The sequence below is a fragment of the Mus pahari genome, chromosome 7 (genome assembly GCF_900095145.1).
Source record: "Mus pahari chromosome 7, PAHARI_EIJ_v1.1, whole genome shotgun sequence".
NCBI classification, from domain to species: domain Eukaryota; kingdom Metazoa; phylum Chordata; class Mammalia; order Rodentia; family Muridae; genus Mus; species Mus pahari.
In genome coordinates this window covers 81,211,995-81,236,593 of record NC_034596.1, presented here as the reverse complement: position 1 = coordinate 81,236,593, position 24,599 = coordinate 81,211,995, and the positions used below count along the sequence as shown (strand labels likewise).

Below are 24,599 nucleotides of genomic sequence, written 5' to 3'. Positions count from 1 at the left end.
AGAAAACAAAGGGTGAATGGTACTCACCCTGGGCATAGAGAATCCTCAGCAAGCAGGGGCTGGCAAGTTACTTGAATCATTTGAGAAGTGAGTTTAAAAACAGAGCTGCTGTCAAGACACTGGAGTGAGAGACATCGTGTATGGCCCAGAAGAGAATCCCTTCAATAGTTTTCTGCCTCCCATGTTGTAAAGAGTTAGTCCAAGAGCCTCAGCCTGTAGGGTCATCCATTTTAAATTTCAACACGACCCCCCCCCAAAAAAAGCCACTGTCCTCCTCCCCTGTCCCCCCATTTACATATGCCCTTACTGGTTTGCCATTCTCCCCATCCTGAAATGCAAATTCCCTAAAAGCTTGTTCAGTGACTATCCTCAGCACCTAGACTAGTGTAACGTGTAACACAGACCAAGGCTACCCCTCAGGTGGGAGAGATGGGTCAGCATTAAGGGCCCACGTTGCTCTTGCAGAAGACCGGAACTGGATTCCAGGCACCTATGCTGAGTGGCTTCTATAATTCCAGTTCCAGAGGAATGGCGGCCCCTAACTGGCTTCCAAGGGTACTGGCACACAAGTTCACATGTCCACATATGGACACCACACACACACACACACACACACACACACACACTGAAACACAGAGATACACACACACAAAAAGGAAAAGAAAACCTTTCTTTCACTTTTTTCTTTTTGGAAAAATTGATGTCTCAAATTCCAGAAGCAAGCATAGCATAATGGCAGTAGATGGACCTGGTTGAGATGGCAGTATTGACACCTCAGAGCTGTGTGACCAAGAAGTCTCTTTTAAGGTTTCTTACCATCTATGTTTCCTCATAGTCGTGCAAGTTAAAATAATGCCTTTCCAGATCAGGCAACCTGTGCTTGACATCTCCGTTGCCCACATGCAGTGTGGCCTTGGGAAAAAAAAAAACAACTATTCTCAGTTTCTCCAATTGTAAAATAATGCATTAACATCTTTTCAATTGAGACCTGAGCCAGGCCTCTCAGAAAGGGTCCAGGAAACTTGGGAAGAGGGCACTTAAAGGAAGAACATGGACAGCTCGGCCTGGGGCTGGCCTAACTTAAGCTACTCAAGGCGGAGAAAGATCTAGAAACCCTGCTGGGAAATGGGCTAGAGCCAGGTACTCAATCAGACTGGAGGGGAGAGGCCCTCGCTCTCGCGTGGGGCCGTGGACACGATCGAGGGGTCTAGTGGGGCTTGCGGTCCCCAGCCACCAAACCTCTGTCATTGGCGGCCCTGCTTCGCCAGAGGGCACCCTTGGCCTTCTAGAAAGCGCTGTCGTTTACCCCAGCAGCAGCCGCCCGGCTCGGGATGGTCAATGAAGAACCGCTGCCAGGATCGCGGCCGAGCCCGGTTCCACCCTGGGGCCTGGAGAGAGTGGCCGGATCGCCCGGCCCTGCTCCTTTATCGAACCCAGCGTGTGTCCCCGGTCTGTCCGGGGGCGATCGGGGACTCGGGGGAGGCGAGAGAGCCGGGTGGGGAGCATGAACTGACAGCTGGCCCCAGCGCAGAGGGGCCGGGGTAGTAGGAGGGAGGGGGATCGGGAGTAACTTTCCAGAAAAACAGCCAACGTGTAGCAGGAATGACTCCAAGAGGAGGGGAAAAAAAAGTTCAGTTACCACGTCGAACCAGAGGACTCACAAAGTATTTTTCAAATGGGCTCGGCTTTTCCCGTGCCTGTTTAAAACATTAAAACCGTGCAGCGAGAGAGGCTTGTGTGCGCTGGTCCCTCCCTCCCTCCCCCACCCCAGGCCGATACGTCATGGGAGGGAGGTATAAAATTTCAGCAGAGAGAAATAGAGAAAGCAGTGTGTGTGTGTGTGAGAGAGAGAGAGAGAGAGAGGGAGGAGAGAGAGAGAGAGAGAGAAGGGGAGAGAGAAAGGGAGGGAAGAAGAGGGCCGAGTGTAGGGGGCTGAGCCACAGAGAGGCGAGACACGCACGGGAAGAGCCTTGCGAAGGACGGAGTAACGCTTTCCGGAGTCAGCTGCGGTGAATCGGCTTCTATTTTCTTTTCCTTTTGATTTTTTTTTTCTTTTTAAATTCCTAAAGAGAAGCAAGGGACAGAAGCCATGGCCGAGAGAGAAGACAAGCTGAGATGCTGGTGACCGTGGGTCCAAGTGGATTATCGGAGCCGTCTCCAGGAGGCCTGCCCTCCCAGCTTGCCAGTTGTACATAATCCCTCATCCCAGCCAATGAAGACGAGAGGCAGCGTGAACAGAGTCATTTAGAAAGCCCCCGAGGAAGTGTAAACAAAAGGGAAAGCATGAATGGAGCGCTCCAGAGACAAGTGTGTCCTGCACTGCCCCCACCTTTAGCTGGGCCTGCGGCCGCCCGGCCCTGCCTCTCCCCACATACCCACTGGTGATTCTTTTTTTTTTTTTTTTTAACATTCTTTTTATCCCCCCTTCTCTTTTCCATTTCGCTTTTCTTATTCTCCCTTCAGGGCAAGGCAAAGAGCTTGATTTTTTGGGACCCAGCCATGGCTCTTTTGCACTTTCTTTAAAATACTCACTTTCTCCTCGCCAAGCAGCGCGTTTGGCGATATCAGATATCCGCTCTATTTATTTTTACCTAAGGAAAAACTCCAGCTCTCTTCCCACTCCCAGCTGCCTTGCCACCCCTCCCAACCCTCGGCTTGCCCTCCACCTGGCCTGCTGGGAGTCAGAGCCCGGCAGAACCTGTTTAGACATATGGACAAGGATCCCAGCGCTACCCAGCACTCGGTCCCGCTACTTCGTCCGGGGGTTGCCAGCGCTTCCTGGGAGTCCTGAAGCTCACCCAGCGCAGTGAGTTCATGCACCCTCTTGCCAAGCCTCAGTCTTTGGGATCTGGGGAGGACGCCTGGTTTTCCTCCCCCTTTCTACTGGGGTCTCCTCCTTGCCAGGCCTCCCCAGTCCCCTGGCCTCGTTCCTGGGCTCACACATGAAGATGCACTTGCAAAGGGCTCTGGTGGTCCTGGCCCTGCTGAACTTGGCCACAATCAGCCTCTCTCTGTCCACTTGCACCACGTTGGACTTCGGCCACATCAAGAAGAAGAGGGTGGAAGCCATTAGGGGACAGATCTTGAGCAAGCTCAGGCTCACCAGCCCCCCTGAGCCGTCGGTGATGACCCACGTCCCCTATCAGGTCCTGGCACTTTACAACAGCACCCGGGAGTTGCTGGAAGAGATGCAAGGGGAGAGGGAAGAAGGCTGCACTCAGGAGACCTCGGAGTCCGAGTACTATGCCAAAGAGATCCATAAATTCGACATGATCCAGGGGCTGGCGGAGCACAGTAAGTCCAAATGCCTGCTGGGTATCTGCTCTGGAGCTGATGAACTGGAAATGGGAGTTCACCGAGGGGGGCCTGGCGCCCTTTACACAGCAGAGCACCCCAGGGTTCACTACAGAGGTCAGGCACTGCAGCTGCAGCTGGGTAGGTGGGTGGGAAAGGAGAGACTCTGGTGAGAGCCAAGTCGCATTCGGAACTCCTACGGCATCCTTGGTGGATAGTAACTGGGAATTGTATTGTGCCACCTAAGGAAACATGTTCTTGCACATCTTTGTGTGAGAGCACATAGAGATTCACCGTGAGCACATGAATTCTGTAAAGTGGTGAGCTGGCTGGCCCCCTAATCCTCCCTATCTTCTGAGTCTGGGCATCTCCATACTACCCTCGCTTTTCCTGGCTCTCTGTGCTGCATCTCTGGGTCAGTTTCCTGGCTCTCAGGAAACACAGTGTACCTGCCTCAAATTTGTGTTTGTTAAGTTTTTTTGGAAGCCCAACCGAAGCCTTTCATTCTAACACACACACACACACACACACACACACACACACACTCACACACGTGACCCACATAAGCTGGGAGGGGGAGGGTAATACATGTATATTCCCACATACGTAGACTTTGGGGCAATGTGAACTCTTACATTACACAGTAGATAGATTCATATGTGTAAAGTGGGGCCTCTCAGGCTAATGGACACGGGAGGCCAGGATCTAGGTTCTGTGATAGCCCAAGGCATCTGCCTGCCACAGATGTGTGGGAGGGAGGGATGGCTGCGGGGGTGATGGGGATGTGTGTCTGGGAGTGCTTCTTCCCAGGGGGCTGCTGTCTGCGGAGGAGCTTCTGAGTGAGACGCCTGTGTGTGTTTGTACACGTGTGGAAGTCATGTGTGTTTACTGAATGGGGATTTAAGAAGCCTCAATACAAGAGAGAGACATTTGGCAGATGTGGAGAAACCGACAGCCCAGGAAAGCTGTGCTGCTCCTTTTGCTTTTCCTGCCAGCAGGTGTCCTCCGTGCCCCGGTGACTTCAGCCCAGGCCCACCTCCCAGGTGGGCAGTGTCCAAGTTGGGGTAGGAGGCTTAGAAGGAGCCAGGAGGGCTGGCACAGTCAGAGTGGCCATGGGGTAAACAGCAGGAGGCTAAAGAAACCTGGCTGCAGGGAAGGAACCTGAGTGGGTGCCAATGGGTGGAGCGGTTCTCAAGGAAGATGCAGAGGCTAGAAGGGAGCCAGTCTATAGCAGGCAGAAAGAAACTTGTAGTTTCTGGAGGTTAGGGATACGCGTGTTCTCAGGGCAGTTTCCTGAACCTGGCTGGAGACTGGAAATGGGAAGACCTAGAGCTCCCTGCCTAGGGTCTGCTTCCCCGGGGTCAGCTCAGGGACTGACTGGTGACCACAGTTTACAGAGTCATCCAGCACTAGATGGCATGAACCCTTGACCCCTCGGTCACCTACCAAAGCAAGTCATAGTAGCCACGGACAGCAGAGAAGGTTACAAGTCTTAGGAAAACAAAGGGTAAGAGAGTGGCCCCCGGAACACTCAGACAGGTCAGGAGGAGAGCCTGAGGAAAGGGGTTCTGAGTCATGAGGGCCCACTCTGTCTAGAGCCCTGAGCTGACAATGAGCTAGCCTCATGTGGGCACACGGCCACACAGGTAGGTGTGGATGTGGATTCTGTGCAGAAATCCAGGGTACAAAGGGTGTAGCCTCAGACAAAGCCAGGGCAGCACCCTTGCCCCCCCAGATGTTGTGCAGTTCCCAGGCTGTAGCATCAAGGGAAGTTTGAGATGGGGGGGTAGGACATGGGGGCGATGGAGTAGCTGTCCAGCCTGTGCCAACTTGGCACAGTGAACAAGATCATTTTCTCAATGCCAAGGAGGAGCCAGGGTTCAGTGGGACATAGGCAATGCCACAGAGGCTCTCAGTACCATTAGCAAGCAGGCTCAGGCACTCTGCCGTTGGCACAGGTCAGATGGTGGTGGAACAGACACCAACCTGAGCCCGCCCTGCAGCTGGTCAGGTGTGTGGCTCACCCTGGCTGCACAAGGAACACTGTGCACAGAAAGGGTTATGGCTGCTGCTGAGCAGAGGGCCAAGCCGGTCCTGAACTTCTGTTTGTTTTTTTTTTGTTGTTGTTGTTGTTGTTGTTTTGTTTTGTTTTCTGAGACAGTTTCTCTGTGTAGCCCTGGCTGTCCTAGAACTTGTTCTGTAGACCGACTATGCTGGCCTCGAATGCACAGAGATCAGCTTGCCTCTGCCTCTTGAGTGTGGGGATCAAAGGCGTGCAACACACATGTTTAAGGCCACCTTTTATCTTCAGGTTCTAGTAGAACTTTGGCCTGTGACACAGATGAATCTTAGGTTAACCCCCCAAGGAGAGGACAGCGGCACTGCTTCTGTCATCCAGGTACCCCGTTGCTGGGGAATAGACCGGATTTGTTTCAGCTTGACTGTTGGGGGTAGGGCAAGAGATTCATATGCTGTACATATTCACCGAACTCAGCTTCAGGGAACCGGCTTCGTTTCTCTCTTACACAGACAGCCTCAATCAGGATAAGCCAGCGTAGCCATGTGGTGTGTCTTCCCAGAGCCTCCATTTCCTCGTGTGAGGTCATCTCTCAGCTCCCTTCCACTTGGAATGGATGATTTGCCTGGGTGTCTGCTAGGAGACAGAGGCAAGACTCGGTAATCTCACAATTCTCTAGGAAGTTGGTTGCCATGGGAAATGAGTAGGTGCTTTCTCCGACTTGGGGGAGGATACCGCGCTCTCACTTCTGTTATCATCCACACAACCATAACATAAGCATCCTGTTCATCTTCTGGCTTGGACATATTTGTGCCTTGTCGTGGGACTCTTGCTTTATCAGTCTAGGAAAGCGCTAAAGCAAGCTCAGGGCTCCCCAGCAGGAAGACTACCACAGGGGCTGGAGAGGCAGCGGCTTTTCACTTAAGAGCACTGGTTGCTCTTCCTAAAGGATCTGGGTTCAATTCCTAGCACCCACATGATGGCTCACAACCACCTGTAGTTCCAGCTCCTGGGGATCCAATACCCTCACACAGACATATATTGCAAGCAAAACACCAATGCACATAAAATAAAAATAACCATTATGAACAAGATATTTTCCACGTAGAAGGAATTCATATGCCATGGCTATCATTGTTATACAAATAGGAAGTTTCTGGCAACCCAAGGAGAACACCTGGGTTCCACCTCTCCCTTACATAATAGGGAGAATATGGAGACATCTTGGGCGACTTGTGATTTCAATAAGCTTAAAGATGAGGTGGCCCAAGCAAAAAGTTTCTGAGGAAGAGTTTCAGAGAGTAGGTAGGGGGTGCAGATGGATCTAGCAGCCATGGGCCAGGCATCGAGGCAAAGAACTTCAGGTCATAGAGAAAGGAGGCAGGCTTGGGGTGGGAGGATCTGGAGCCCCGGCAGCTTTCTGAACGAGGAAACTACCATGGAGCTCTGACTGAGTTTTGTATTCAGGAATGTAGGCCCAGCTCGACTATATCTTATCATTTCCCAGGATAGCAGAGAATCTGGAAATTTCTGTGAAACCTCCCAACTTGTAACACAGACTTAAAATGTTTATAAGCTTCTAATGCAAGAACTTTTTAAACCCTGGCTAAACAACACAGCTAACTCACTTCAAGGTTACTCCCTGTAGCATCTGAGACCATCCAAGCAATCCTCTCTCAGGCTCGGCTCCCGGTGCATTTGAAATCATGGTACCTTTCTCAGAAAATGATAAACTTTGTTTCTCTATTCTGGCTGCACACCAGAAACATCTGGAAAACTAGGGGAACCTGCTGTGAACCCCACCCAGTGGGTCTATTGCTGAGTAGTGGGGTCAGAGTTCACTACCTTAAATATTCTCCAGGTGGCCCCATTGCTCAAACCATCCCTCCATTGGCTCCCACAGAAACGAGGTGAGGCATTCAGGCCAGGACCCACCTGTCTAGAACATTTTAAGAGCCAGTTAACTACATAGACAGTTTCCTGGGTTCTCTGGGAATCCTGTGCATGCAGTTTGTGGGTCCTGTGCTATTCTTACTTCCTAAGGCAAAATAGATGAAGGCATGTTAGTTACCATGCAGTGTTCCGAGCAATGGGCACAGTCAGAAACAATGTTTCACACGGGAGACTCCTGCATGCAACCCCTGAAGGCCAAGAGCAGAGCTAAGCGCACTGACAACAGCAATGCTGGGATGCCAGGCCACTTCAAGGAATTCCATCAGATTTGTTCCTGAAATGATTAATATCTTCCCACTGGGTTATCACCCAGGTACACATTGACTTCCAGGGTCTCAGATCCAATAAATGGGGTGTGGTCAAGTCTTACTTGGGTTCAAGTCCCACCTCTGCCCCCTATTAGTTGTGTAGCTATGAGAAAACCACTTAGCTTTTCTGATGGTCCATTTCCCCATGGGGAGAATGATAAATTTTATATATTCTCTTTAATTTCAAGTATTGTTAGAAGAGCTACATAACGATGTAAGGTGGTATATCGTGTATCTTGCTTATTTATTCTGCACGTTTCATTCCACTAACTGTTTTAAGCTATTTTTGGTTGTCTGTTTTGAGGAAGGGTCTTACGACAGAGCTCAGCTTGGCTCTGAACTCTTAAACATTTCTTATTATATTTGTTTATGTGTCAGGGAACCCCTGTTGGCTTGCACATGAGTTGAGGCCAGATGGAAACTTTCAGAAGTCTGTTATCTTCTCCACTGTGAGTCCTAGAGATCAAACTCAGGTCTTTAGACTTGGCAGCAAGCACATTTACTCAGAAAACCATTTTGGCATCCCATGATCTCAGATATTTTTTTAATTGTTGTTTGTTTGTTTGTTTTTGATATGGTATATGGGTGTTTTGCCTGCATGTATGACTGTATATATGGTGACTGCAGAAGCCAGAAGAGGGTGTCAGATCTCCTGGAACTGGATTGACAAATAGTTGTGAGCCACCATGTGGGCTCCGGGAATTGAACCTAGATCCTCTGGAAGAACAGCCAGTGCTCTGACCGCTGAGCCATCTCTCCAGTTCTGGCTGACCTCAGAATCTTGCTCCTTTGGCCCCCACCTTCCAAGTGCTCTGTATTTTTTCTGAAATCACCTTAAAATTTTCATTGGGGGGGTGGGGATGGTACATGACAAAGCAAGAGTTACCAAGAACAGTCACCAGAGTGTCCCGAGACTCTGTTAGGGGTATCACTGTTCCTGTTTCCTTGGATACCCCCCACTTCCTCCCCACTCTGGCTCCATCCTCCTTAGTCACCAATTGCTGCTTTCTTCTGCCTTTTATAGCAGGGCATATATTGCCCTGACTCCCCTTCATCCTCTCCTAACAGACAGTTATTACAGAGGCCAGATTGAGGACATCTCTGCCCAGGCCAGTTCCCCGAGAGGGTCACTGGTCCAAGGGCTTGTCCACATCCAGAGTTACAAACCTGTCAACTTACACAGGAAACTGCTGGTGATGTAGCTCTGGTACGAGATGGGTGCTTTGTGGAGAGACAGTTGGTTCAGCAGTTCAGAATGCATGCTGTTCTCGCAGAGGACCCTAGTTCAGTTCCCAGCACCCACATCAGGGGGCTCACAACCACCTCTAACTCTAGCTCCAGGGGATCGGATGCTCTCTTATGGTCTCCTTGGGCACTGCACTTGTGTATGCAAACTCACACACGATCACATAAGTACACATAATTAAAACTTGAAAGAAAGTATTTTTTTAAAAACATGTGCTTAGTTTGTGAGGGGCTCTGGGTTCCACCTCTAGCAGCCCTCTAAACATATGCATACGAGAGGTGACAACAGTGACGCCTCTCTCTGGTCCTATTTGGATCAGTTTAGAGACTAATTGGCAGTATTTGTGCCTTCAAGGCCCGTTAGTAATCAGGGCTTCATTAGCCGGGATTCACAAACTTGTTTCCTATAGCTGTTCCATTCATTTTCCTTTAACCGCCAACCTCAGGCCCACCAGGTGGCAATTTCCAGAGACACCCACTCATCCCTTCCTCAAGACCTGGATTGTGCTTGCTGCCTTTTGGGTTCTTATCTGTCCCACATAGTCCATGACTCCTGACCCACCCCTGGGGGGGGGGGTACTTATGCGCTCATTCCAGCCACATCCATTACTGTATGGAATCTAGGAGCTTGAATTTCAAGTCCCGACTGTTGTTACCCTTTGTGTAGAAAGGATTTCTATGGAGTTAATGCTCTTAGACCTTGACATTGTAAAGGACTCAGGAGCACAGAAGAGAAAGAGACTTCTGCTCTCCTCTGTCTGGCTTGGACCCGCAGAAAGTGTCAGCTGCTGTCTGGCTGATGGGTGGGGCTGAAGAGAATGATGGGATGACGTAAGCAGCTACCAAGCGTAGAGACCTTTTGTGCTGGCTGGTTTAATGTCACCTTGACACAAACTAGAGTCATCCGAGGGAGTCTCAATTGAGAAGATGCCTCCACAAGATCCAACTATAGGCCATTTTCTTAACCAGTGACTAACAGGAAAAAGGGGCCCTGCTCATTGTAGGTGCTGACATCCCTGGTCCTCAGTTCTATAAGAAAGCAGGCTGCCCGGGCATAGTGACACATGACTTTAATCCCGGCACTCAAGAGGCAGAGGCAGGCAGATCTTTGTGAGTTCAAGGCCAGCCTAAGGAGGCCAGCAGAGAATGTCAGATCTCTTGCAGCTACAGTTACAATCAACTGGTTGCAAACTGCTCAACATGGGTGCTGGGAACTGAACTTAGGTCCTGTGGAAGAACGGCAGGTGCTCTCAACCAGTGAGCCACCTCTCCAGCCCTATCCATGTCTGAGAAATCAATCGATACCTACTGAACAAGACCATGAATGAATCAGCTAGCTAGAAGAAAAATAAGCTACTAGCTGCCATCTTCTTGAAACCTGTGTTTGTTTGTTTGCTTGTTTGTTTGTTTTGGAAACTTAGCTTGGCTGGGAACTTGCCACCCAGCCCAGGCTGCCCAAACTCAAGATCCTCCTGCTTCAGTCTCCCAAGTGCTGACATTACAGCATGTGCTGCCAGGCCTGGTTAAAAAAAAAAACAAAATCTAGGACTAGAGAGATGGCTCAGCGGTTAAGAGCACCGACTGCTTTCCCAAAGGTCTTGAGTTCAAATCCCAGCAACCACATGGTGGCTCACAGCCATCTGTAATGAGATCGGATGCCCCCTTCTGGTGTGTCTGAAGACAGCTACAGTGTACTTACATGTAATAAACAAATCTTTAAAAAAAAACCCAAAATCTATAATTTTGAAAAATTAAGAAATTTAGTCTGAAGCACTTAGCAGCTTTGGGATAGCAAGACAGTGGGAGGTGGGCTGGGGAGCTGGCTCAGCAGTTAAGAGCACTCAAGGCTCTTTCAGAAGACTGGATTCCAACCCTAGCATCCCTGTCAAGTAGCTCCCGTCCCAGAGGATCTGACGCTCTTCTCTGGCCTCTGTAGGCACTGCACACATGTGGTGTACATACACATTCTCAGGTCCACACACATACACATAGAGTGTAAGATTTTATTTTATGTGTAAAAGTGGCCAAAGGGGACAATTACACTTGACTGGCTCAGTTTCAGTTACATGTCCTGGGGCTCCAAGGTCTCCCTGCTCCTTATTTGGGTCTCTATATAACTCTGGGGCCACCAAGAATCTTCCTTGCACTCCACCTTCAGGTCGGAGGCCTTAAACCTCTAGGAAGGTCATAAACAGGACCATGGCCACTTAGTGTGGGGCTGCTGGTGGTGCACCATTTCTGGGGGTCCTCACTCACCATGCCTCTCCCCATTGCTTTTCCTTCTAGATGAACTGGCCGTCTGCCCCAAAGGAATTACCTCTAAGGTTTTTCGTTTCAATGTGTCCTCAGTGGAGAAAAATGGAACCAATCTGTTCCGGGCAGAGTTCCGGGTCTTGCGGGTGCCCAACCCCAGCTCCAAGCGCACAGAGCAGAGAATTGAGCTCTTCCAGGTATTCCTTCTGGCTGGAGACCATATAGTAGATGTCAGTTCCTCCTCCATGTCTGGCCTTCACTGAGTGTGGGGTTTGATAGACCTTAGTCTGAAGCTGAACCCCCCCCCCCAGCCTCTGTCTTTGAGAGGGCTGCATTACCCGAGGTACACAGAGGGTGTGGTGTTCTCATTAAGAGGGCTGCGTTACCCGAGGTACACAGAAAGTGTGGTGCGCAGAAGCCTTTGAGTTCCCCTTGCTTGCCTCACCAACCTGGCATTGTCACCCACCCCTGGTACTCTGTCCCCGCCTTAGATACACACTCTCTCCTCTGCCCCACAGATACTTCGACCGGATGAGCACATAGCCAAGCAGCGCTACATAGGTGGCAAGAACCTGCCCACGAGGGGCACTGCTGAGTGGCTGTCTTTTGATGTCACCGACACTGTGCGCGAGTGGCTGTTGCGGAGAGGTAGGTAAACTCTTAGCAGGAACATTTCAGAAGGAGTCCCAGGTTCCTTCTGCCTCATGAAAGCGAAGAGGAGAGAACTCGGGGGAATCGCACATCTGGGCTCAACTCAGTTGCTTTAACCCTGTTCTCCACTCTATCCTTAAATGCTGGTGCTGAGTCAGACCCTGGGAATCCAGCAGCAAACAAGACAGGTGAGCTCAGATCTCATGGGACTTTCATCCAGGTGGCAGAGGCATAGAAAGGAGTGTCAGAGAATGCATTGAAAACTAAAGAATTTAGGCAATGATGCCTGGGAACGCTAACACTGGCTACTTAAAGGAGACCTCCGTGGGGAAGGGAGCCTGACAGTGAATCCAGGCGATGAGAAGGAGCTAGCCCTTTAAGGCCAGGGGACTAGGCTAAAGGATGACCTAAGCAAAGGAAACAGTAAGATGCAGGCCCCTGTGCGGAACCCAGTTTGATCTGCTGTAGCAGCAGTGAACAGTCCGGAAGACCATGAGCTGAGGCCATCTGGTCAACTATGTGTCAGGCCATAGAAAGGTTTTAAGACTTGTTCCGAGTGTTCTGAATGCTATAAGCAAGGTGGGCATGTGCGCGCAATGCGGCAGCCTTTAACAAAAGTCCTCCGGTTGCCAGGAAAGTGAAGGGAAAAGGCAAGGAAAACATTTAGGGAGCCTTGTAGCAGGCCTAGCAAGGATGGCGGGGGGGGGGGGCGTGGATGCGGGCAGTGCAATGGGTACAGAAATCGTCTGGATTCGTTCTGTAATCTGGGGGTTGAGCCAATAGGCCAGGATGAGGTATGGTGTTAAGACACAAGAGCAATCTCCGATGACATGAAGGCTTTGGATGGAGCAGCCAGTTGGTATCACCAGCTGTTGGAAGAGGGAAGACTAGAAAAGGAGGAGATTTGGGGCAGGTTCTGTGCGGTCTAATTGAATTTCAAATGCCTGGGGTCATTGAACTCTATAGCACTTCCCTCAAATGCCACCTGACCCAAGTATCATATCCACTCATTATGTCTCCTCACCTGGAAGATGAAGTAATGCTCCACCCTGCAGGCCTCCCAGAGCTGTTGGTTTTAAGGGTCATGTGTAATTGAGAGACCTGTGTGGGTTTCAATGTGCCTTGTAAGAATAAACTCTCCTGATGTCAGGTAAGGAAGCCGAGGACCAGAGTGGATGTCTGAGCTTCTCTGGTCTGGATTAGAACCTTTGTCCCCTAAGAACTAAGTCTGGTGTCTCATGACACCATCTTGGTGCTTCCTACTCTGACAGCTTAATGGTGATGGTGGTGAAGGTGGAGGTAGGAGCCTTACATACAGGGTCTCTCCTCTGCCCATCAAGAGTTTTCTACTACCGTCAGCTGTTATCCAGCCAGTCCAGCTACATACTGATGAGCAGATGTCCTTCATGTTTCAGGATGGGGGGTTTGAAGGCAGAGGTCACAAGATACCTGCCTTTGCATTTAACTCTTGGCCACTTGGAGTTTTGTTTGTTTGGTAGTAAAAGCTGAGCGAGCGATTTCTCATAAAACTGGGCTGGCTGAGGTGGTGCACACATTTAATCTCAGCACTCTGGAGGCAGGAGCAAGACATAGCTCTGTGAATTCGAGGCCAGCCTGGTCTACATAGTGAGTTCCAGGACAGCCATGGCTATGTATGTCTCAATAACAGCAACACACCAAGCCAAAGAGTCCATATTCTTCTTGACTAATAATTAGAAGATTGGCCCGACAGTATACCAGAGATGACCAGTAGCTACCCTTTAAAATGTGCTGTGCACTGTCTTCCCCACCCCCCCCAGCTCGACCCCCCCCCCCATGCTCTCGGTGCTCCCAGTGGGTGAGTCTCTGAGGTAACTCCCTCACCTCCATGATTTCCCAGACTCTGTAGGTAGTCAAGTCTTTAAGCTCCCATCTATGGGACCTTGTTTGGTAACTGAGTTGACACACCGTAGGCTGGAGACCCTGTCCTGGCCATTTTAGGAAGATAGGTAATGCAGCCTGTGACCCACAACAGGACTCAGCCAATGGTGGTAACAAAGCAACCCCGGCACAGGCGGCTTTCCACTCGGTGCTTAGCTTGGGCCCAGAAAAAGGGGCTGGGTGGAATTCATCTCTTAGTTTCCTCGCCTGATTTTAATCATCGCCACCTGGAGTCCTTTGAAGCCCTGGGCACTTGGAGGGCTTCTGTTCACAGCTGCAGAACTCGATGAGAAGTTTGTGGAGAACGTGCTTTCCAGCCTCCTTGAGCCATCCGAAAAGATAATTTCATAATAGAACCTGTGGGTCCCCCACCCACCACCCCGCTGCTGCCAACCCTGAGGTTTGTTTTTCATTGGAACCTTCAGTTCACACTTAGGCAAATTCTGCCCACCCCTCCCTTCCCTCGGGGGGGGGGGGGAAGTAGCTGAGGCCTTTGTTCATGAATCTCCTCAGAGTTCATGGCCCCAAACCAGGCAGCGAACAGATTCCTGAGCTGGAGCAGCTGGCGGTGTGGATTGACGAGGACTGAGTCACACCTGTGGTTTAGGAGTCAGGAAGCATCTGCGAGTTTGTGTGCTCCAGGTGCCCAGGCTGCGCTCTGGCGGTCTCTCCAGGACAGAGGACCCAGGTCCTTCCACCCACTCTGCCGGTACCCATACAGCCTACAGCTTTTCTGTAGACCAGGCTGGTAGGATGTACCGTAGTGTCGCGATGTAGGTCAGCTGGCATGGTAAGAAAGCACGGGCATTTTGCATCCTGATGATTGTAGGAGCGTTGTCTATGGTGCCTTTTGGTGCCTGTTCCTTGTCCCTGACAACTAGGTGCATAGTATCTCAGCTGGGAGTGGGGGTACACACCTGTAATTAAGCTGAGGCAGGGGGACCATGAGTTCCAGGCTAGCCTGGGTTATTATATGGTGAGCCCTTGTTTAAAACAAACAAAATGCATAGTGTGGGATCTCTTATCAGAACCCACAGGCTCTCTATCTGGATCTTGAAATAACTACTTACTGATTTGGTATCTTGGGTAAGATACTTAATAGCTCCAACCTCGGTGATCTCAGTGATGTTTTTAGTTGGTAGGATTATGGTAGAGACTAAATGAACTGTATTGCTGACAAAACCCCACAGCAGTTTGATAGGAATGTCAACAAATGTTGGTAATTGTCATCTTCTCGGAGTCATAGGCCAAGTTAGGCTACCATCTAGTGCTGCCCACGTGCGCTTTGACCTTTCCTTTCTCCAACACACTTTCTTCACTTTCTAACACACAGAATCATAGAACTTGCTTATTCCAGTGTGTTTCCACCCCACCTTGGATAGCCTTGAACAGAAAATGCCGTGTGTGCTCATTGTAGCTACTATGGCTTCTACCAGCTGTCCAACACCAAGGAGAGGCCTTTGTGCCTGGTCATGGCTTCTCTAGGTGAGGCTCAGCTGCCTCGTTCTATTGACTTGTGTCTTAGTTAGGGTTTTACTGCTGTGAACAGACACCATGACCAAGGCAAGTCTTATAAAAAAACAACATTTAATTGGGGCTGGCTTACAGGTTCAGAGGTTCAGTCCATTACCATCAAGGTGGGAGCCTGGCAGCATCCAGGCAGGAATGGCGCAGGCAGAGCTGAGAGTTCTACATCTTTATCCAAAGGCTGCTAGTGGAAGACTGACTTCCAGGCAACTAGGGTGATAGTATTAAGTCCACACCCACAGTGACACACCTACTCCAACCAGGTCACACCTATTCCAACAAGGCCACACCTCCAAATGGTGCCACTCCCTGGTGCAAGAGTATACAGAGCATCACGACTTGTTTCCCTGATGAGCTGACCATTGGGGACAGAGACCACCAAGCTTAACAGGTGCTTTTGAAGTTCTCTTTGGGACAGCAATCTGGTTGGACTTTGGGGTTTATGAAGGGGTGAGACAGTTTGTCTGAGTTCATGGCATCTGTACCCTTGGGATGCCAGGCTTACATCACGCTGTTCTGGGTCACCATGGCTGTACCAATTTGTCTTGGAGAAGGGTTGCCAAAGCAGGTGAATTTTGGAGTGTTCCCTGATGACAATAGATTTTAGGGAGACATCAGGTTGGTCCTGAAGCGAGATAATCAACCACTAAGGTGACTCCACGAAACCAATCATGTCACTGAAATGTTAACCTAGAAAGGTCCGTCTCTTGTGATCTCTCCTACACCAGCCCATAGCTAGCATCCACCATCCACCCTGGGATCAACAGAGCCTGGATCCACCAGGATTGATTGTACCAGACCCAACCTGGTTTTCTCTGGAACTCTTTGATTCTGTTGAACTTTTCAGTTACTTTGTGTGCATGTGTATGTACTTCTGCGTGTGTGTGTGTGTGTGTGTGTGTGCCTGTGTATATGTGTGTGCACATACATATGAAGGCCAGAGATCACAGTCATCTACTTTGGTTTTGTTTGTTTGTTTTTGTTTTGCAATACAGTCTTTCATTGGGGGCTGGGGCTCACTGATTGGCTGAAACGGCTGCCTAGAGCGCCTCAAAGATCCTCTCAGCTCTGGCTCCCCAGTTCTGGGATTGCAAGCATGTGTTAGCACGCCTGGCTCTTCCTGTGGGTTCTGGGAATTGAACTCCACTCTATTGCTTACACACCCCTGTAAAGACTGAACTCAGGACCCAACCTGTACTTCCTTCTGTTTTTCCTTTTTCTCTTTACTTCACTCAACCCTTCCCACCACTGTCTGTGCTGCCTTGATTTTGTTTGCCAAAACACCAGCCCGCAGCCAAGAGGAGGAAAGGCCTGAGTTGACCTTTTGGCATTCACTGTCTGACAACAAGCTCTGGCACCTCTGGTTTCCCCCAAGCTCATCCCATCTGAGCCCATGCTGTCGATCCCTTGAGTCTGGCTCTCTGGGGCCACCGGTGACAGATCTGACTATTCTGTGCTCACACCTGCTTTCCCACACTGCTCACCTTGGGAGCCACCCATACAATCAACCTCCCATCATGGTGACAGGCTTTTCAAAGAGACTTCTATGCCATTTTTACCTCATGACATCTTGTTCCTTAGAGAAACTATGACCACATATAACCACCACATACAACCACAACATGCCCATTACCTCCTCTGGAATAATCAATCCCTTTCTCAGTCTTCATGGTGATGGTAGAAATGCTAATGTCATTTATGAACCTGTAGGTAGCATGAATGACTTCAGGCATTGATTTCTGACTCCCTCTCCTAACCCCTGTCACTCAGTCTGCCATTTTGTACTCTTTAAAATTTCTTCTTAGAGGTTTCTCAGTTTCTCCCTTAGCACATCCCTCCACGCCCCCCCCCCATCCCTGCCTCTTCTCTCATCCTATTCAGCAGGCTGACTCAAATACCTTCTGTCTCAGACGACACGGAGGTGATGTGAGCGTTTCCTTCCTGTCTTGTGTCCTTGCCCTTTTGTCCCATGTACATAGGTGACAATCTCTTCCCATCATCCACTGAAAATGGATGGCTACTTTCACCCTCCAGGATGCCCACTATTTACACCCCACCTTGTTGTTCACAATATAATGGAAATATGTGGAATGTGACACCCGGTTCAGGAAGCTCACTCTGAGTTCTGTGAGTTCTTCCTGTCACCTGTGATTTCTACCCTTACCCGGGTGTTGGACACACTGCCTTGCCACTCAGTATTTCCTCCCTGACTCTGGTCTTTTTTTTGCAGAGTCCAACTTGGGTCTGGAAATCAGCATCCACTGTCCATGTCACACCTTTCAGCCCAATGGAGACATACTGGAAAATGTTCATGAGGTGATGGAAATCAAATTCAAAGGTACTGATGCTGAGGTGTGGTGGGATGTGGGAACAGATAATACGAACCCAAGAAAAGGAACCAGTTTTCTCTGTAGAGATGGCTAACTGTTCCGCACTTGCGTGACTTTGTCCTCAAAGCACTGAGCAGAAGCATTCCACTTGGAGAGAACCCGCTAGCATCTAAGAGGCAGCAGGATCCTGAGGAGGGGAGAAACCCCGCAGGCCAGGTGTCCAGGAAACGAGGCCAAGAGTAGCCTCTTTCAGAAACTCAGTAAATGACAGCTGCCTTCCCCTCTCCTCAAGGAAGTGAACTCCAGGGGCCTGCACATGAGTGCCCTGGCGACCGAGCTTCAGACGTTGCTGGACCTACCTTCCTGACCCTTGCCGAGGAATTGTCTCGGCTAGGATGGTTGCTTCCTAGCTTGTGCATTTGACCATGGGCATTGGTATAGAGTTGGTACCGGAAGTTGAGTCTTTTCTCCATTTCTAATATAAATGCAGCTTCCTGGGGTCCAGGGAAGCTCTCTTTTCCTTTCCTGTCTCCATTTGGGCACCTGAGAAGTGGGGTGACTGTGGGATTATTTGGAGAGATTGGAAAGATGCTCTTGACCTAGCATAGACCTTGGGCCTGGGCCTCAGCCATCCCTTATTCTGCATGGGTTCGGCTTTTTCCATATTTAATTGTTAAAGCTAAGAGTTTAACAACCTAGCCACTGTGCCTAACCACATCCTCACATACAGGTTAGGCTAAGGTGTTACCTTACCACCACTCCAATTTTGTCCCTTGTGTATAAAGACTTCGAAAAAAGGGTACCACACACCTAGGGCTTCTATTTATCTTATACACCCAAAAGCCCCTTCCTAAGATCCAAGTTCCTCATGTAACTAAATTAGATTCCAAGCATTCTTGCCCCGGTAAAGATAGTCAGTAGCCAATGATTGTCCTTTACAAAGGAGATTCCCGGCTAGAACAAAGCCTTCTGGGTCAGGCTCTGGTCTTCTTTTCAGCATAATCTGGGCTCTCTTACCAAACTTGTCTCATGTTCTATCTCCTCATCTGAATTTCTCAGTGAGAGCACCTCTGAAGCCCTAAGCCTGGTAGGAATGGCAACAGTTCTGACGTCTAGCTGCGTTGGCTCCCACATAGGCTATCGCAAACTGCAACACCTTACATTGTTAGGACTTCTGTAGTGTGGTGACTAATTCAGATTCTCTCAGGAAACCCAAACCCGAACCCTGAAGTGGCAGCCCCAGATTATCTGACAGGTACCCATCTAGTGCTGGGGAGACTCATGACTCCATGAGGAAGCCCAGGATACATCCATCCCAAGAAGGTGATGAGGTCTTGTGCAGATTAGTTGTCTAGAGGGGTATCCATGGTAACTACTGAGTGCTTCTGACATTGGCTGCTCTCCTCAGTCTGTGTCGTCTTGGGGGTGGGGATGAGACTTGCCCTGTGCCTTCCTCCCTCATGGACTGTACTGTCCCTCATCTTGGCTGGGCAGTGATGGGCTAAGATGGGGTGTGGAAGTACTGCTTGCATTTAGACAGGAGGTTGTGGTCTCACTTCCCTTTGTAGGAGTGGACAATGAAGATGACCATGGCCGTGGAGACCTGGGGCGACTCAAGAGGCAGAAGGACCACCACAACCCACACCTGATCCTCATGATGATCCCCCCACATCGACTGGACAGCCCAGGCCAGGCCAGTCAGAGGAAGAAGAGGGCCCTGGACACCAATTACTGCTTCCGGTGAGCCTTGGCCCCATAGCGGGTGAGGTCAACTTTCCATCCTGGGGTACTGGCTTGAGATCTGAGTCCCACTCAGCCAAGGGTCCCTGATGCTTGTCACAGATGTGTCTAGGAAACAAGACTGGAAGTCTTTTCCAAACTTCTTGTTTTTCTGGGAGCCCCAGTATTTTCAGTAGCCTGGCCCTGGTCAGGTCTGGATGAAGTGAGGAAAAGCATGAGGGGGAGAATCTGGGATGTTGGCACTGGGGATGCCTAGGGAAAGCTTTCTCGAAAGTCTTCCTGTTTGAAGTACTTGCAAGATGTGTCTGGGGATGGGGATGGGGGTGGGGGTGGGAGGACACTAATGTAGGAGTCCATTGAAAAAGTGCTTGGCTCCCTGCTGGGTTACCTTCTTTCCCATGGCTGTGATAAAATACTCTGCAAAAATTAGCATAAGGGAGAAAGGGCTTATTTTAGTCACAGTTCTATATTACGAAGGTGACATCAGGGTATATCAGGAGCTTGAAGTAGCCGCTCACATTATATTCAAAATTAGAAGATGACGACAACGACGAAGAAGAAGAAGAAGAAGAAGAAGAAGAAGAAGAAGAAGAAGAAGAAGAAGAAGAAGAAGAAGAAGAAGAAAAAGAAAGAAAGAAAGAAAGAAAGAAAGAAAGAAAGAAAGAAAGAAAGAAAGAAAGAAAGAAGAAAGCAAGCAAGCATGTTAGTGTTCAGCTCATTTCCTCCGACTCACATTCTCCAGCCCAGGGAATGGTGCTACTCATGTGGGTGGGTCTTCCCAGGTCAATTCTTGTAATGGAGATAATCCCCCATAGGGCACGCCCAGAGGCCCTTCTCACAGGTATTGTGGATTCTTTCAAGCTGACAATTAACAGGACCCATCACAGCTATGCAGGGCTGCAGGGTGTTACTGGATGGGGAAGACAGGACAGTCTCCATCCACGGCAGAGCTCTTGGGCTAGAGAAATCACCAATGACCTCAGAAGGGACCTGCTCTATACAGAGGCTGCTTCTCTTCTTTATGAATAGCTGTACTGCTCACAGATGTGGGAAGGAATAACAGGAGGAAAATGACACTGGGAGGGGGTCTGAAGGATGTTCTTGCAGACTAGGAGCTGGGAATACATTCAAGGACACAGGAAAGGCCGGGGTTTGAACACTCCTTGAAGCCTTCCTTTAAGGATGGGTGAAGTTTGGATATGTAAGGATTCGGGTGTGGGGGGCACTTCCATGGAGAGGAGCAGAAAGGGTCAATTGGCCAGAGAAGATGTCTGTATGGAGTTTGGTTGAGACAACTAAATGTACGGTTAGAGATGGCCAGCTCAGGAAATATGGAAGAGGTGGTGTGGTTGCCACCACCTGTTTCAAGGCTGACAAGCATGTCCATTCTGTGTGTCCATTTGTCAATCAGGGTGAATGCTCTTGGCTGTGGACAACAGTGGCTTCAGCCCTAGGGGGTTCCTTGTGGCAGACTTAAGGTTGGTCTGGCTGTTTGATTTTGCCCTTGAAGAGATGGGGGTTCTGACCTCAACTGGATTGCTTCCTGCATGGGCTCTTCCTGCTCGTGGTCATGGGGGTTTCTAAAACTCCAGGTAACTTGTCCATGCTTAAGAAAAAGAGGCCCGAGCCAACAGCCTTCCTCTTCCAGCTGTTACTTTTTTAAATAATCAAGTGCCGTTGCCAGAGCTCGTCCTATTCTCTGCCAACTTCTCTAGTTCTGACTGGCCATTAATCAAGTCACATGGCTGCCCTAGCCTTCAAGGGTGGCCAAGAAAGTGAGTATCCCTGCAATGGGAGGAGTCAAAGAAGACAGAGTTGAGAATAGCCATTTAAAAGACAAACACTAGAGTCTGTCATGGTTCAGTCTTAAAACCTACAAGAAGATTTTGCCTAAAACTGCCTTTGTGAGTTCCTGGTGTCTTTAGAGAGCCGTTGAAGTCAAGGGTCTATGGCCACAGGATGAGGAGGGACTACCAAATGGATTTCTGCAGACGATAGGATTGGAGGGGCTTGCTAGGCCCACCCAGGTTACCTGGGAGTCATGGATGTAACCAAATGCATTTAAACCTGGGATTCAATGGACTAGAGTTACCTCCAATGATGACCTCGTATAATGGCAGAAGTGCCTCAGTGGGCGACAGGAAGACACACGTGAGACTTCTTTCATCATCATGCTCCCTTTTGTTGATTTCCTATGTATGTTTTCTGTCATAGCAACCTGGAGGAGAACTGCTGTGTGCGCCCTCTCTATATTGACTTCCGGCAGGATCTAGGCTGGAAATGGGTCCACGAACCTAAGGGTTACTATGCCAACTTCTGCTCAGGCCCTTGCCCATACCTCCGCAGCGCGGACACAACCCACAGCACGGTATGAGCTAGGCGCATGCTCTTTGGGTACTGGGGCCTCCCTGACTGGGCTACTTGCCAGTGCGAGTGAATGAAGGATTGAATGTTGAATGAGTGGTAATCCTGGATGAGAAAAATCCCTGTAACAACGTTCTGATCTTGGCAGGCTGGTCCAATGCTACTCAGTTGTGCTCTGCAATTTAAATCCCTACCAGGGGGGCTAGCACATGGGTAAAAAGTATGCTTAGTGTGTGCAATGCTCTGGATTCAGTCTCTAGCAAACACACTTACCTGAACATGCACACAGTCATGTGCACACACATGCAGAGTTCCCACCATAGTATCAAGCATCCTTTTTATTTGTCTAAAGCTTCTGTACTATGGAAGTTATTCAACTGTCACATGTTACTCTGGGTCACAGATGTATGCACCTGGTTGGTGAGATGCGGGGCCCAGAGCAGTTTTTACCTCTGTTAAGACAGCATGATGCATGTAGGAAAGAATAGCAATAGAAAGGACGGAGGCTCCACAGCCTCTGCAACCTGCCTTCCTGGGGAGGGGGGGGGGATGCTGAGTAGGGCGGTAGGCTGTGAGCCAGTTCCAGGCAGCACATCATTGCTCCATCCTGTCTGCGGCACACAGATTCTCACAACGACTAAATGTGCCAAGGCAGTGCTGACTGAGAACACTACCTACCAATGTGGAAACTTACACAGGAAGACTTTTTGGAGGAGTTTCTTACCAATTGCAAATCAACTGCTCGGTCGGATGCTTCAGTTAGGAACATAATCCAGCCCATGGGTTATGCCTTCTGCCACACTGAATGACTGCAGCTAGTCTCTTATCCAAACTGTTCCCACAATCCCTTTTAAACAGATCTCCGTGGCCACTCTGCCTGCTTAGGGTAGTCCCCACAGCTCGCATGGTTTCTGGGTCACAGGCTCAAGGCTTGGCTTTCTCCTGCTAAATGTGTGACTCCACCCACAGGTGCTTGGACTATACAACACCCTGAACCCAGAGGCATCTGCCTCGCCATGCTGCGTACCCCAGGACCTGGAGCCCCTGACCATATTGTACTATGTGGGCAGAACCCCCAAGGTAGAGCAGCTGTCCAACATGGTGGTGAAGTCTTGTAAGTGCAGCTGAGGCCAGCCTGCCACAGAGGAGGGAAAACTGCCACCACTGACTGCTGCTCCTTGGAAAACCAGAGCGTCAGACCTCACCCTAGAGGCCTGGAGCCCAGAAGCCCTGGCTCCCGGCAAAAGGCCGAGAGGGAGGCTTCCTTCTGGAACATTTTTTTCTGCTAGCTTTGAGAATCACTGTGGTAAAGAAAGTGTGGGTTGGTTAGGGGGAGGCACACTGTGGAGAACATGGAATTTCTGTGGTGCAGGCAGAGGTGGTGGGGTGGAGAATGGTTAGCGAGTGGACATTGTGAGTGGCAATGGGCCTCGGGCTACCCTACGAGAGGTGAAGGCCGGACTGGAAGGCATTTCAGATCTGAGGCCAGCTTTGCTCACTGCAGTACATCTGCTCTAGGGAATCGGGATGTCGTTAGAGGCGGCAGGCATTTTTCTTCAGTTTACCAAGCCAAAGTCCCCTGGAATCATATCTTGCACTGCCTGGAATTAAGAACAATTCGTTCTTTCTGCAAACTGTCTTTTCACCTCGATCAGCATCATGAGTCATCACAGATCATGTAATTAGTTTCTGGGCCAGCAACTAGCTATCTCAGGTCCCTTAGAGATGCTGGACTCAAAGGCAGAGGTCAGAATTGGTTCTCTCGTGTATTCCCTCGGGGCCCCTCCTTCTGCCTTCCTTCTTGGCCGTATTTCCCCTTGGATATTTGGCTAGACACCTTCCGGGTCAGGGTGCATTCTCCGGATTCTGGGTCCACATAGCCTGGGGCACCATTTCCCTCCTACCCTAGACCCTGTGCTCCCCGGGTGATCCTGGAAGCAGGTGCTACATGCCGAGTATCCGGGGAGCCTCCCATGTCTGACATGATAACTCGGCCTCAGATGCACAGACTGAAGTATAAAGACAAATACAGATATTACTCTCAGAATCTTTGTATAAATAAATATTTTTTGGGGGAATCATGGATGACTTCATCTCCTGGAAGGTTCTTCTAGAACAGTAAAGACCTCACTATAAGGTGTATGTCGGACTCCAGAGATATTCCTTTCACTGCACACTGGCATCTACTCATTCAGAGAGCACAGGAATTCAGCAGAACCTCTCTCCATCGTGCTTTGGGATGGGTACACTGGGCTGGCTCACTGAGAAAACTGCACCACTGTCCGGGCACACTTCCCTCCTGCAGGGTGCATAATTCTCAAACACAAAGGCAATGGCTTAGCTGTATAAACATTTATACGGATCTTATGGCTGGGGAGAGATGATTTAGTGGGTTAAGTGTCTATGAGTTTAGCTCCCTGGCACCCATATGAAATTGAGGCACAGTAGTGCCCATGTAGTATCCCAGTCCTGGAGACAGGGAAGTGGAGGAGACGGGTGAATCGTGGAGGCTCTCTGGCCAGTCTAGCTCAAGTCACAAGTTCCAGGGCCAATGAGAGATCCTGTCTCAAGAAATAAGAGGGAGAAGGAGGTACCTCTGGCCTCCATGTATGTGTTCATGGGGAGGTGCGCACACAAACACACACACACACACACACACACACAGAGAGAGAGAGAGAGAGAGAGAGAGAGAGAGAGAGAGAGAGAGAGAGAGAGTGAGTCAGACAGACAGACAGACAGACAGTCAGAACAGTTATCCAATCTCTGGACAGCGGTAAAGTGCACAGGCTTGCATGTAGACATTTGCCATTGAAGTTTCAGTTGAAACGCTACACACCACCCATTTTGGAAATCTCACCTCTGCCTCCAAATCACATTGAGTAATAAAGAAGCCACCAGTGGCAAATGGCCCCAAATGAGGAAAATTCTATTATCAGAGCCAGATGGTGGACCTCTCTAGAGGCAAGAGATCCAGGACAATGTGGATTTCCACTGTGG

The 24,599-nt window shown here is 49.7% G+C and overlaps 1 protein-coding gene across 1 annotated transcript; it reads left to right on the top strand.

Moving 5' to 3' along the window:
• The first annotated feature begins 1,797 nt into the window (after window positions 1-1,797).
• On the top strand, window positions 1,798-23,744 carry Tgfb3 (transforming growth factor beta 3). Its single transcript, XM_021202163.1, has 7 exons — window positions 1,798-3,294; window positions 11,104-11,267; window positions 11,589-11,718; window positions 17,399-17,506; window positions 19,067-19,238; window positions 21,453-21,606; window positions 22,572-23,744. The coding sequence occupies exons 1-7, from the start codon at window positions 2,943-2,945 to the stop codon at window positions 22,728-22,730; spliced, it is 1,239 nt and encodes a 412-aa protein (XP_021057822.1). The 5' UTR covers window positions 1,798-2,942; the 3' UTR covers window positions 22,731-23,744.
• The last annotated feature ends 855 nt before the right edge of the window (window positions 23,745-24,599 follow it).

Coding starts and splice junctions, on each gene's coding strand:
- Tgfb3 (XM_021202163.1), top strand. CDS start 2,943: ATGAAGATGCACTTGCAAAGGGCTCTGGTGGTCCTGGCCCTGCTGAAC. Junction 3,295..11,103: donor CCAGGGGCTGGCGGAGCACA/GTAAGTCCAAAT, acceptor TTTTCCTTCTAG/ATGAACTGGCCGTCTGCCCC. Junction 19,239..21,452: donor GACACCAATTACTGCTTCCG/GTGAGCCTTGGC, acceptor TTTCTGTCATAG/CAACCTGGAGGAGAACTGCT.